Below are 11,583 nucleotides of genomic sequence, written 5' to 3'. Positions count from 1 at the left end.
ATCTTCATGTGCTACCTTGCGAATAAGGTAGTGTTAGGATCATAACTATAGGTTAAAACGCTGTTTACAGCAAAATAAAGCGTAATTTATTCTGCATGGGCATTTTAGTATTTTATTCACCGAAGTGAATGCGTCGTCTGCTATGAAAACCGACCGCAGCGCCACCACCAGCTGGTGACGTTATCACATGTATCCCACTCGATCAGCTGTGATTATCAACATGGCAGACAGTGTAAACGAAGTGGACATTTCCAGCGAAGAATCTTCCAATATCTCAGATTATAGCGCCTCAACGGACTCCGAATCGGTTGATCTAAGTGGCGAAGAGTTCAAGAGGATTCTTGTCGGCGGGGCAGTCAAGGGCTATCAGTTTGGGCCGTATTCTGGTGGTGAAGACAGCTCTTCTGAATCGGGCACTGACGAACACAACAGTGATGAAGAGGAAGATGCAAACCTGGCTAAATGGAAGAAACGCATGCACACTACGTCCTGGTAAATATGAGACATTGTCCGCATTTCTTGCTACTGAAAAGGCATTCATGGGTTGTTTCAGATGTGTTTTCATTCAGTTCAGTAGGCATACACTTTGGGTCACAACACATACATATTTGCAGGTCTTTTTGTACACCATGTCATGATGTACACATCTCATTATAAACTTTCACATTATTGAGGCTTTATTTTCTCACCCCTGCAGCCTACATGTAGGCTATTAATCATGTAATAGTCTATGGAATAATGTGTTGTAGTTGAAAGGTCCTCCTTCTACAAATGCTGATTTATTTTCCAGGTGCGAATGTAAGAACTGTCTGAATTCCACAGTGCCAGAGGAAAATGCCTGCTGCAGGGAGAAGGTGCCAGTGAACAACGTTGTTGACGAGTACGCAGCTGATTTTGAGGAGATAGACTGTATTACTGACCATCCTGCCTTTCGCTCAAATTGCCTTGATGTTTGGTCACTCCAGCTGGCATACAGACTATACCACAAGAAAGAGGTGCCAGGGACAATGAATCAGTAAGTAAAATTTCATTTCACTTCTGTACAAATTTATTATTTCATTTTTCGATTCAGGTATTTACAAATATGTACAAATTAAAACAAATGAACACAGATATCATTCAGAATGAATTCAAAGTATAATCAGTCGCATCAAACAAGTTAATTGATCCATTTCTTATTTTCCAGGAAATACAGATACGTCGCCTATCGGCAAATGGTACGCTGGGTGTGGAAAATTCTCGGAGAGGGAAACCGTGTGCCACTGCCAGCCAGTTCATAAAATCCGTGAGAACTTTCCTCCAGAAGGTGAAATTGTCGGCTTCAAGTATCCACCACTCAAGACGAAGAAGTGAACTGAATCGAACAAGTGACTGCATGATTATTTTGTATTCTTGAAACGTTTGAACTTGGTCTTGTAGTTGTCAACAGCTTCAGCTTTCTCTGGATGCTCATAGTTATCACAAAGTGCAGCAAATTTCCCTTTCTTGGCAGCTTTCAAATTCTTCACACACCTGCGTTGAACCTCGAGGAGTAGTCTCTGTGTATATCCTGTAAAGAGAAAATTGAAATATCTTGTGAGAAAAGTGAAATACAAGGTGATAAAACATTCTTTGTTCAGTAACTTAATATAGCGGATGTTGCCATAGTGGAATCATCATGTTGGAAACTGCAGTAAAAGCTGATGCAGGAGACATTACAGTACTGCCAAAAGGTAACAAGAGGCCCAAGGGCCTGGCGCTCAGCTGATTTAAGTACATCGTGTATGTGTACTAGGGAAGCAAGTGTTAAAGGGAAGGACCGGTGGTTTTTTACCATGCAATTATTGCTTGTATTTGATGCTTTGTACAATAAACAACTCTCTCAAAAACTTTGCCCCTTGTTTATCAAATTATTTTAACCCAAATGACGGGACTTTAGACACTGGAAAACTGGCTGAAAACATTGTCTGCTAAGAGTGAGACTGCAGCGCCACCATCGGACAAGTGACGTCACGGCATGTATCCATTGTATCCAGATCGTCCATTTTGTGTTAACAAAGCAGTGATATTGATATCTGGGTCGCGATTATTTTGCTATTGTGTGCCGATATTCTATTCAAAATCGTGAATGCAGGAGTTTAGTGAGAGGCCGAAGAGGCAGAGGAGAGATGGGGGAACTCGCTGTGCCGCTTGGGGCTGTGATAAATCGAAATTAAAGGATTGTGTTGGAGTGTTCGAGTTTCCTGCCCGTGAGAAGTCGCCGGAAAGATTTGATTTTTGGTGCAAAGCAGTTCGGAGGACTCGCCAGGATTTCAAGTTCGTCAAAGGCACATCACGGCTTTGTGGCGACCATTTCGATCGGGACCAAATCGATAACTGGATGCAAATCAGGATTATGTTGGAGGATAAGGGTCTAGAGGCGGCTCAAAAAATCTCGTGGAGGTTAGTGCCCAAGGCCAAGCCAAATCCGGACCTCTTCCCTAAAAGGCCAACCCATGGCACCCCTAGTCCTAACGTTAGGCCTTCTGTTTCTTCCTCTTCCTTCGCCGGTGGTTCAACCCCAAGACGACCCCCAACTTCTAGACCTTGGGCAACCAAAAAAGACAGGAGAAAGGTACGTGCATCATCATACATTATTCTATATTTCATTGTATTTATTTCATGATTTAGTCTAGTTTGCCAACTTTAACTTACTTTAACTTAGCATAGCTCTAGCATAGCCTAGCTAGGCCTAGGCCCTAGCCTACTACTTGTACTTAGACTAAAGTCATTGTCAGACAAGTAAACACACAATGTCATGTGAGTGTGTGGAATGGGAGGAGGGGGGGGGGGTGCATATTTGCATTATCCCCAACCATTGAGTGTGAAATGTATTAGAATTTATGTATGGGAAAAATATAGGCAACTAACCCTAACCCTTACCCATGGTGGGGGGATAATGCAGTTGAGTTAAGCCAATAAATTTATTATTTATGACCTTACCCCTGATAAAAATATTGTTCCATTTCAGAGGGTCAAAGAAGCCATGGAAGTATTACTTCCAAGTTCTGGAATTACTGAGTCAGCTGATTCCACTACAGCACCATCATCACCAGTACCAGGCCCATCATCATGTGAGGCAGACTCAGAGGCGATGGAGATAGAATGCAATGATACAAACATGACAAAGTTGGTGAGAAACATGGCCATCCCACTCATTTCTTTTTTTCCCTAGAGTTGTCTCATTCAAATACTGCCATCATCACACATTGACATCACTATCAGGAAAAGAATGATATCAAGTAATTGCAGTCTGACATTTGTCTGATTGGTGTCAATAACAGCTATACTTGAATTTCTGGAGCATTGTTGTCATGTCATGTTCAGTGCAGTACACATCATGTTGGCCAGCACATGGTATATTTTGTGTCTGAAATGATATTCCTCATTCTAATCTCAAATTTTTGTATTTCAGCCAGAGCTTGTGGATCAATACGTGCAGACTAAGAGAACGTCTTATCGTTCCTTTCACGTACAAGTTATGCCAAACACTTTTTCACAAGGTAATTTTAAGATTTCTTTGCAATATATGAAACATGCACAATGGATGAAAAAAATCTTGCCCCTCCAAAACCACAGCTGAGCTGTAAGTGTAAAGTCTTTGTAAATTTCATGAATTCACAAGTGGTTAATATACATGTATTTGCCAATCACAATGTCAATTATCTGTTTTTTTTTGTTATAATCAATTCCTGTGGAGGTTGTTGTCATAACTGAAGCAGTTAAGTGCCAATCCGCTGTGGACAGTGAACTGAGTTAATCTTGGGATTTAGTACTAGCAAAGCAACTGTCTTGGACAACATGGACATGAGGATGTATGGACATGAGGATGTATTCTGGTATAGATGGTGCAATTCTTCAATTATGGCATTATGCATGTAGGCTTAATATAATGTTGCCCCTATATTGTGGTGGTGGTGGTAGCTGGACCAGTTTCTCCATTCACTGTGTTTTTCATTGGCCTTTTCTGTGTTTTCAGGAACTCAAACTGATACATGTAAATGTATGTGCAATTGTCCCCAGGGCTGTGACTTGCCAGATCCACCACTGGAGCCAGATGTTTGTAGTGGTACTGCCATGCCTGTTGAAACTGATGACGACTCGGTCATGGAAACAGAGGATGAAATGCATGATTCTGTTGATCCAGATTATGAACCAAATTCAGCTGATGAATCTGATGATTGTGATGAAAGGGAATTCGAAGATTGGCAGAATGAAGTAAAGTAAGTGCTGCTGACTGTTTCCTTTGAAAGTTAAGAATAATAACAAAGATTTTATGTTGAACTAAAGCAAATTGGTTTTCTCAGATTCTACTACTGAACAGCTACATGTATTTTGTTTTGGCAGGAATACCAGATTGAGGACGATTTTGTTTCAGATGTGCTAGTATCAAATTGTCAGTTGTCTGTTTGTCCTTCATGTGTTGTAATTTTCATTTCCAGCAAAGACCCAGTCTCGGAGGAAAAGTATTTCGTTTTTCATTCTTGTCTGATGACTTTGTTTGCATCATGTCCAGTGTGTTCATCAGAATCATCGGGGCATATCAAAAGGATTGGAACTTTCATATCGATTGAGCAGCACTGCAGTAACAGTCAATGTGGATTTTCACGGTACGGTATAGTTTTCATTTGAGTCAAATAAGCCTATTTTTATGTCTCTTCATATGGACTGATAATTATCATTTCCTCATTACTGGTACATAAGCATTGTGGATTAAAATATTATTCGAGGAGTGCAAGCGTCTAATTAAGGCATTATAGCTACTCATTTAATTAAACTGGGTGATGCTATTGTTATGTAGGAGGAAACCGGAGTCCCGGGAAAACCTATGCTGTCAAAGAGTCGCCTCTCTATCACATAAGTGACCGGATTCGACTGGGAATCGAACTCGGGACCTCAGTGGTGACAGGCGCCGATGTTGCCAATGTGCCACTCTGACAGCCCATTGTGAATTACATATGATTTACTAGAGTGTGCACTGCTTTCTTTGAAATAATTTACCGGTAAGTGTATGTATTTCAGATGGCTCAAATGATATTCCATTGTATATGCATTGTAAGGTGATTTCTTCTTCCAGGGTTTGGCACAGCCAACCGATGTGTGGCAAGGTACCAGCAGGGAACATCCTCTTGTCAGGTTCCATACTGTTTTCGGGCAGCATACCAGGCAAAATTCTTCGTTTTCTAAAGTTGTTTGGTTGCCAGGCCTTCTCCAGGACAACGTACTTTAATCACCAGCGCATGTACCTTAGCCCAGCCATGACAGAAGTATGGAGCAAAGAACAACATGCACTACTAGTTGACGTTAAGGAGAGTGATGCCCCTCTTGTCGTTGGTGGTGATGGCAGGTCGGATACACCTGGCCATTCAGCCAAGTATGGATCGTATTCCCTCATGGACCTTGACAATAAAAAGATCATAGCCATGGAGCTTGTCCAAGTAAGTTTTTTTCACCTCTATACCAAGTTATTATTGATATTGAAAAGTTTTTCTGTGGTTTTCCTCACAAACAATGAGAAACAAGGCATTAGGGCTGTTTGTAAATACTTTTGAGCCAGTGGTTTCAAGTAAATTAAAACCTTGCCTAAATAAGTAGAACTCACAGAAGTCGAATTTTGCCAAAGTCAAAGAAAAATCATAGGTCCAAAACATGGCACATGAAAGTTGTATTTACCGGTACCATGACATTTCCATTCCAGAGTACAGAGGTCAAATCTTCAGTTCATATGGAGAAAGAAGGGCTGATCCGCTGTGTACGCATCCTTGATGAAAATGATGTATCGATTAACAAGATAATCACTGACAGACATTGTCAAATACAGAAATGGCTCAGAGAAAACCTTGGGGGAACTTCACATTTCTTTGATGCATGGCATCTTGCCAAAAGTAAGTACATGAAGCCTACATGTTTTCATACGGATGTAAAAAAATTAAATCACTAAATATTGATTTCAGGCCACTCTACAAGAATCTTTCACCTCCTGCACGGAGTGCTTAATGAAATTCCATCTCAGCTTGTAGGCCTATTGTATATGTAGACATTGTCAAATATTGTTTACCAGTACATGTAATGTGCATATACTGCTAGTGCTAGCCCTCGATTGTGTGAATCCATGACTTGGTACTTGGGTGTCATATGAATGTCTTATTTCCTTCTTGAGTTCAGCAAAAGACATGCAGAATTGTTCATTCAATCAATGGTTAATTGGGATTACTTTTTTCCAGATGTGAAGAAGAAGGTTCTGAAAATTGCGAAGCTGAAAGGGTGCGAAATAGCTGCGGAGTGGTGTAAGGCCATCACCAACCACCTCTATTATGTGGCATCGAACACCCCCGAGGGTCAATCTGATCTGATAATTGCCAAATGGAAGTCATTGGATAATCACCTTCACAACATCCACAAAGGTCATGGCAACCTGTTCCCCAAGTGTGGCCACGGTAGACTTCGAAAGCGACGACGCAACAGCAAAAAATGGCTTACTGCAGGTATTGTATTTTCATGACAGCCAGACCCCGTTAGCGAAATATGAGCAAAATAGGAGGAATGCCTCTCAGCTGGATGTTTATAATAGATCAGATAAGCTGATTGATTGCACTCCAAGGCCTTCCTCCTTGACATCTGCTATTGCACTACAGACACCACCTGCTGTGTTAGGTTTACCTGTCTTACTGGGTTCATTACACTTGGTGCAATATGGGTATGTGGATTAGTGGATTAAATCGAATGGTAACCGGAAAAACGCCGACCGACCGACCGACCGACCGACCGACCGACCGACCGACTGACCGACCAACCTTCCGACCTACCAACCCAAGGAGTTTCGTAGTTGAGTCACAGGTCTCATAAGTCAATGTGATATATCCAATCCACGATAGCAGGTCACGTGAAATGAAATTGTAAACAAGCGCACGTGCGCTAGTCAAATGACAACAAATGCATGTTGCGCGTTGCAGTTCATGCATTGCATCGGTCGAGACACTCGAGTAAAAAAACTACAGTGCATAGATTAGGCCCAAATCATGTTTTTATATCCACCAACCATGTAGACAAAGCATATCTTTAGAGTATCGTTATCAGTTCCTTACCGCGTGGGCTCGTTTTCCCGGTATAATTGACTGGAGATGCTGCTGTCAGACACGTCGGACTCCATCACGTCCATTGCGCTGGGCACTACACAGATACATGTGCTATAGAGAAGCGAAAGGGATACTGCACTATGACGGTAGGTTGGCAGGTCAGTCAGTCGGTCGGTCGATCGGTCGGCGTTTTTCCGGTTACCGGGCTAGGAGGCGCGAATGGGATGCCGTAAGTGAGGTTGTCAGAGTCGGCGAGTAGGTCGGTCGGTCGGTCGGTCGGTCGGCGTTTTTCCGGTTACCAAATCGAATGCACTCAATGTGTTGCTGAATTCCTGCCATGAATTGTTATATAATGTTATATAATGATGAGTCATGGATTGGTCAAGGAACAGTTGCTGTATATCTTCAATGATTTTGATGCGGAGAAGCAGTGTATGCTTCTGCATTGGTTTCTATCTGATGTCCATGAAATATTGGAAGCTGAGGCAGAGATGATGAAACAAGTATTCATCATCATATTCATGAAGGAGTCTGTCATGAAAGAACTGAAAACCTGATAGTGATAGTGACTTCAAGATGACCGAGGATGACCATCATAAGGCCAGAGTTCTCACTCCCGTCTACCCCTGCCCCTGGCCTTCTACCCACTTTCTGTGTGTTAACAGAACAGATAAAACAGCATGCTTCATGCTAAACTGGACATCACATGATAGGCAGTCTATCCACACCTGATGCATTGCAATTTTTTTAGCTTAAGTTGAAATTGGACGGATAGCTCTGACCTGGCTACAAGGAGTCTGTGTCAGTAAGTAAGGCCACACAATAGCATACATTATATAGGCCGTAGGGATGTGTACTATTTTCAAGTTAGGTCGAGATAGAGGCAAGGCTGTAATATTGGCTCTTTTATAGACTAGACCACTCTATCACAGGATAAATGTACTGGGATATTTGAATATTGTATGGCAAACGCTTCGTCACAGTTAGCTTGAAACTGAAATTGAACAGGAATATAGCATGGAATCTGTCATGGGTTTGTGGAGCCGGATATAATGGTGACGCAAAGGCATGAACTGTAATAGACACCCTTGGGATTTCCCTAAAATTTCTGACGGGAACTCCAAAAGTTGAATGTCCAGGGAACAAATGATTATTTTACATGTATATATCTTTATCTCTAACCCCCCTGAAAGCCATAAACTTCCAGGGGTACTGTTTCCGTAGCCTCCACCCATACGCAAGTGTCCGGAACCTGAGCAATGTCAAAACATTGAAGCTAAGTGTAGACGCCCCCTCACATACACACATATAGAAGAAGAAAATGCTGTGACTAAGTTAATTTTTGTTTTTAAAGTAGCCCGCAAAAACCAAAAATTTAAATCTCGTTTATTATCGCTGCTACTAGATATTCCCTTTAACAACACTACATTTTACGCAGCAGCATGGCTTGACATTAAGGAGAATGGTCCTGAGGGGTTAAAAGTCGTTTCAAAAGTTCAGCCAACATAACCACAAAGCAAACACATAAAAGTTACACCGTTGACCATTACTAAACTCAACATCTTGTCAGCTTATATATAGGTAACACGTGCTGCTTGCAGTCAGCCAGATATGCCAGAGGCGATTAGACTATCTGTGATTACACCTGATTACCCCAATACCAACATCATCAGGCAACTCAGAGAGAAAAGTGAACCTCAAGGCATCAATGCATTTGCCTTTGCAACCTGAGGCTCGCTTTTTGACCTCTCCTAACGGCTGTAATGACATGTTTAAACCAGTCTCATTAAAAAAACTATGAAAAAAAAAGAAATGTTTTTTTCACATAGGCCTACTATAAACAAACAGTCCGAAAAAGCAGTCATGCATCCTGCACCAATGCAGACACACAGGGGGTTAAACTAGAATTAACACCATATTTTGATCAACTACAATATTGCAATATAGAAACAAGCATCCGACAGGACCGATCAGGTCTTCATCTGAAGCATTGCCATTAGGCCTACACTGAGTACACTCTGATTTTGTCAGATGATGTGCCACTTACAGGCAGGAGTAACGATAACAAATTCCGTAACACCTGCTGTGGTAGGTCAGCCAGACATGCCATAGGAGATTAGGCTAGATTGCGCCAATCTCTGATCATGCCTGATTACCCTAATAACAACATCATCGGGCAATTCAAAGAGAAACTCCAACCTCACGGCCTCAATGCATTTGCCTTTGCAACCTGAGGTTCGCTTTTTAACCTTCACTAACGGGATCTGGCTGTAATGTAATGAATATTTTCCTGGGGGGGGGGGGGGGGTTTCCATGTTATGGTAAGAGCAAACTAGGCTATTTTTTTTGGGGGGGGGGGGGGGGTAATAACACAATGGCAAAAAGGAATTCTAAATAATGGCAATAATTGTGAACTGTGTTAAATGGTAGAGCAAGTCTGAGCAAATACTTTTCATGTGAGGGACCTCTATATTCAGCATAAGTTGTGAATTGTTCATGCTGTATGGGTAAGTTTTGTTTTCATTTTCAGGAACAAGGGTGTCCAATGAATTGACCAAAATCATCACTGCCCCAAGATTAGTCAAAGATATTGGAAAGATATCCTGTAGTCAACAAACATCTGGAATTGAGGCGTTTCACAGTGTGGTGAACCATTTCGCACCAAAACAGATCCATTTCTTCCCTGATGGCATGGAAAGCAGGTAGGACAGTTTTTGAATCATTTAAATAATCAGTGCAGTGATGCTGAACAGTTGGGCAGTGCAGGGGGTGCAATAATGAAAACTGATATCCCCTAGCTACTGAATTCAATCTTCATGTACATGTTTACCAGTACGTACTTAACTTATTTTGTTGACATGAATGGCACTATAACTATTATTGGCTTCAAGATGCCTATGGTTCACAAGTGGTCAATATGTTTGTTCCAGTGTACTTTCAATGCCACATACTGTAAATGCTCAAGTAAGTCAGCCACCCACTGCCCAGTCACTGGCTTACTTCAGCTGTTACAGGCCTACGCTGTCACAGGCCTACGATGCATTTTCATTTTTTTTCTGTTTGATTTCAGACTATGTATTGCTGCCTTACATTATAATGAAAATGGCAAGAAGGAGCAGGCAGTCAATAAAGATGGGAAGGAGAGGTGGGACGTCTTCTTTCCAAAAGTGAAGAAGGGGGGTCATTCTGTTCGACCAGTGAGGAAAGAGAGCACATATGGTAAGTTCATGTACTTAACTCTGATCAGACCCATTACCACTCAAACAGTCCCAGCACTGCTATTAAACATAATTCTCCACAATAAAATACTGTGCTGTCATCTACAGGTGACATGAATGTACAGAGTGTCTATGACTCTCACCAGAGTTTCAAGTAGGTACCCAAAGGAAGGGACATTATAGACAGGAGCTGATACACCCCTTACCCCTCTTGCAATGATTGCTTACTTTTCCACATTATGAATTATTTCTTGCATGATTTTTCAAAGGAGCGAACATATTAGACTTCAGATTGAAAAAGAATTACTTTCGTTTCAGTATTATGAAAACTTTAATATTATTATTATCTAAACATATTTCTTTACATAAATTACAATTTCTATTTTTAGGCTATGCAAAGAGACTGATGGATGAAGCTCATCATAGATGTAAGAACAACATGAAGATGACAAACAAACGAAAACATGACTTTCTGAGTAGCAAATATGTACATCCTGATAAACGTGAAGCAGTAGAAGGCTACTTGGCGAGGTACAAGCGTTTCAAGAAATTATAAAGACCAGTCTGTTTGAACATTGAACAGTGTCACTGACTATTATTACGCCTTTTTCTCTTAGTGCCTTTGTTCTTGAGTGGTGGATACTTAAAGCCCACAATTTCGCCTTCTGGAGGAAAAGTCTTACGGATTAAATGAACAGCACAGGCTGGTAATGGCACACGATTCCCTTCTCCAAGATATCTCCAACACCATCGGATTAGTTTCCGATATGCAACATGTCTGTATTTCCTGAAATGAAGAAATGGATTCTGTCATAGATGGCATAATTTAGGCCTGCGTGTACTGGTCAGAGCTGGTAAGGCTTGAATTCTAATGGAGCAGAAAATATGCTTGACCATTAGATAAAAATTATCTTTGTGGTTTAAAAAGGTTTACTGGTACAATGATACACAACAAATTTGATGCCATATTGTTCTTCTTTTGTAAAAGTGTACACACTAATACAGTGAATAATTATAATTTAATAAAAAAATAAAAATAGAAGAAGTCTTCTTACAAGTTTATTGCTCCTGGCACTTCCTTCTTATGAAAAAGCCTGTATGCAAGCTGCAGGGACCAGACATCGAGGCAATAGCTGTGGAAAGCAGGATGGTCCGTTATGCATGCGATCTCTGGCTTGAAGTCACAGTTGTACTCCTCGAGTACTCCATCAATTGGGGCCCACTCCCGGCAGCAGGCATTCTCCTCTGGTATCAGTGAGTTAACACATTTC

The 11,583-nt window shown here is 41.3% G+C and overlaps 2 protein-coding genes across 2 annotated transcripts; both read left to right on the top strand.

Annotated features, from left to right (window-relative positions):
- The first annotated feature begins 220 nt into the window (after positions 1 to 220).
- LOC135489543 (uncharacterized) lies at positions 221 to 1,280 on the top strand. The gene is made up of 3 exons (XM_064774941.1): positions 221 to 492; positions 791 to 1,015; positions 1,187 to 1,280. Exons 1-3 carry the CDS (start codon positions 221 to 223, stop codon positions 1,278 to 1,280), a joined length of 591 nt encoding a protein of 196 aa, XP_064631011.1.
- Positions 1,281 to 2,107: 827 nt separating this feature from the next.
- Positions 2,108 to 11,314, top strand: LOC135489542 (uncharacterized). The gene is made up of 12 exons (XM_064774940.1): positions 2,108 to 2,593; positions 2,990 to 3,151; positions 3,434 to 3,521; positions 3,998 to 4,241; positions 4,461 to 4,628; positions 5,096 to 5,456; positions 5,717 to 5,903; positions 6,243 to 6,455; positions 9,625 to 9,796; positions 10,165 to 10,313; positions 10,702 to 10,740; positions 10,930 to 11,314. The coding sequence occupies exons 1-12, from the start codon at positions 2,108 to 2,110 to the stop codon at positions 11,004 to 11,006; spliced, it is 2,346 nt and encodes a 781-aa protein (XP_064631010.1). The 3' UTR covers positions 11,007 to 11,314.
- The last annotated feature ends 269 nt before the right edge of the window (positions 11,315 to 11,583 follow it).

This window comes from Lineus longissimus, chromosome 6 (assembly GCF_910592395.1).
Source record: "Lineus longissimus chromosome 6, tnLinLong1.2, whole genome shotgun sequence".
In the NCBI taxonomy this organism is placed as follows: Eukaryota; Metazoa; Nemertea; class Pilidiophora; order Heteronemertea; family Lineidae; genus Lineus; species Lineus longissimus.
This window is presented reverse-complemented; position numbering and strand designations above follow the sequence as displayed.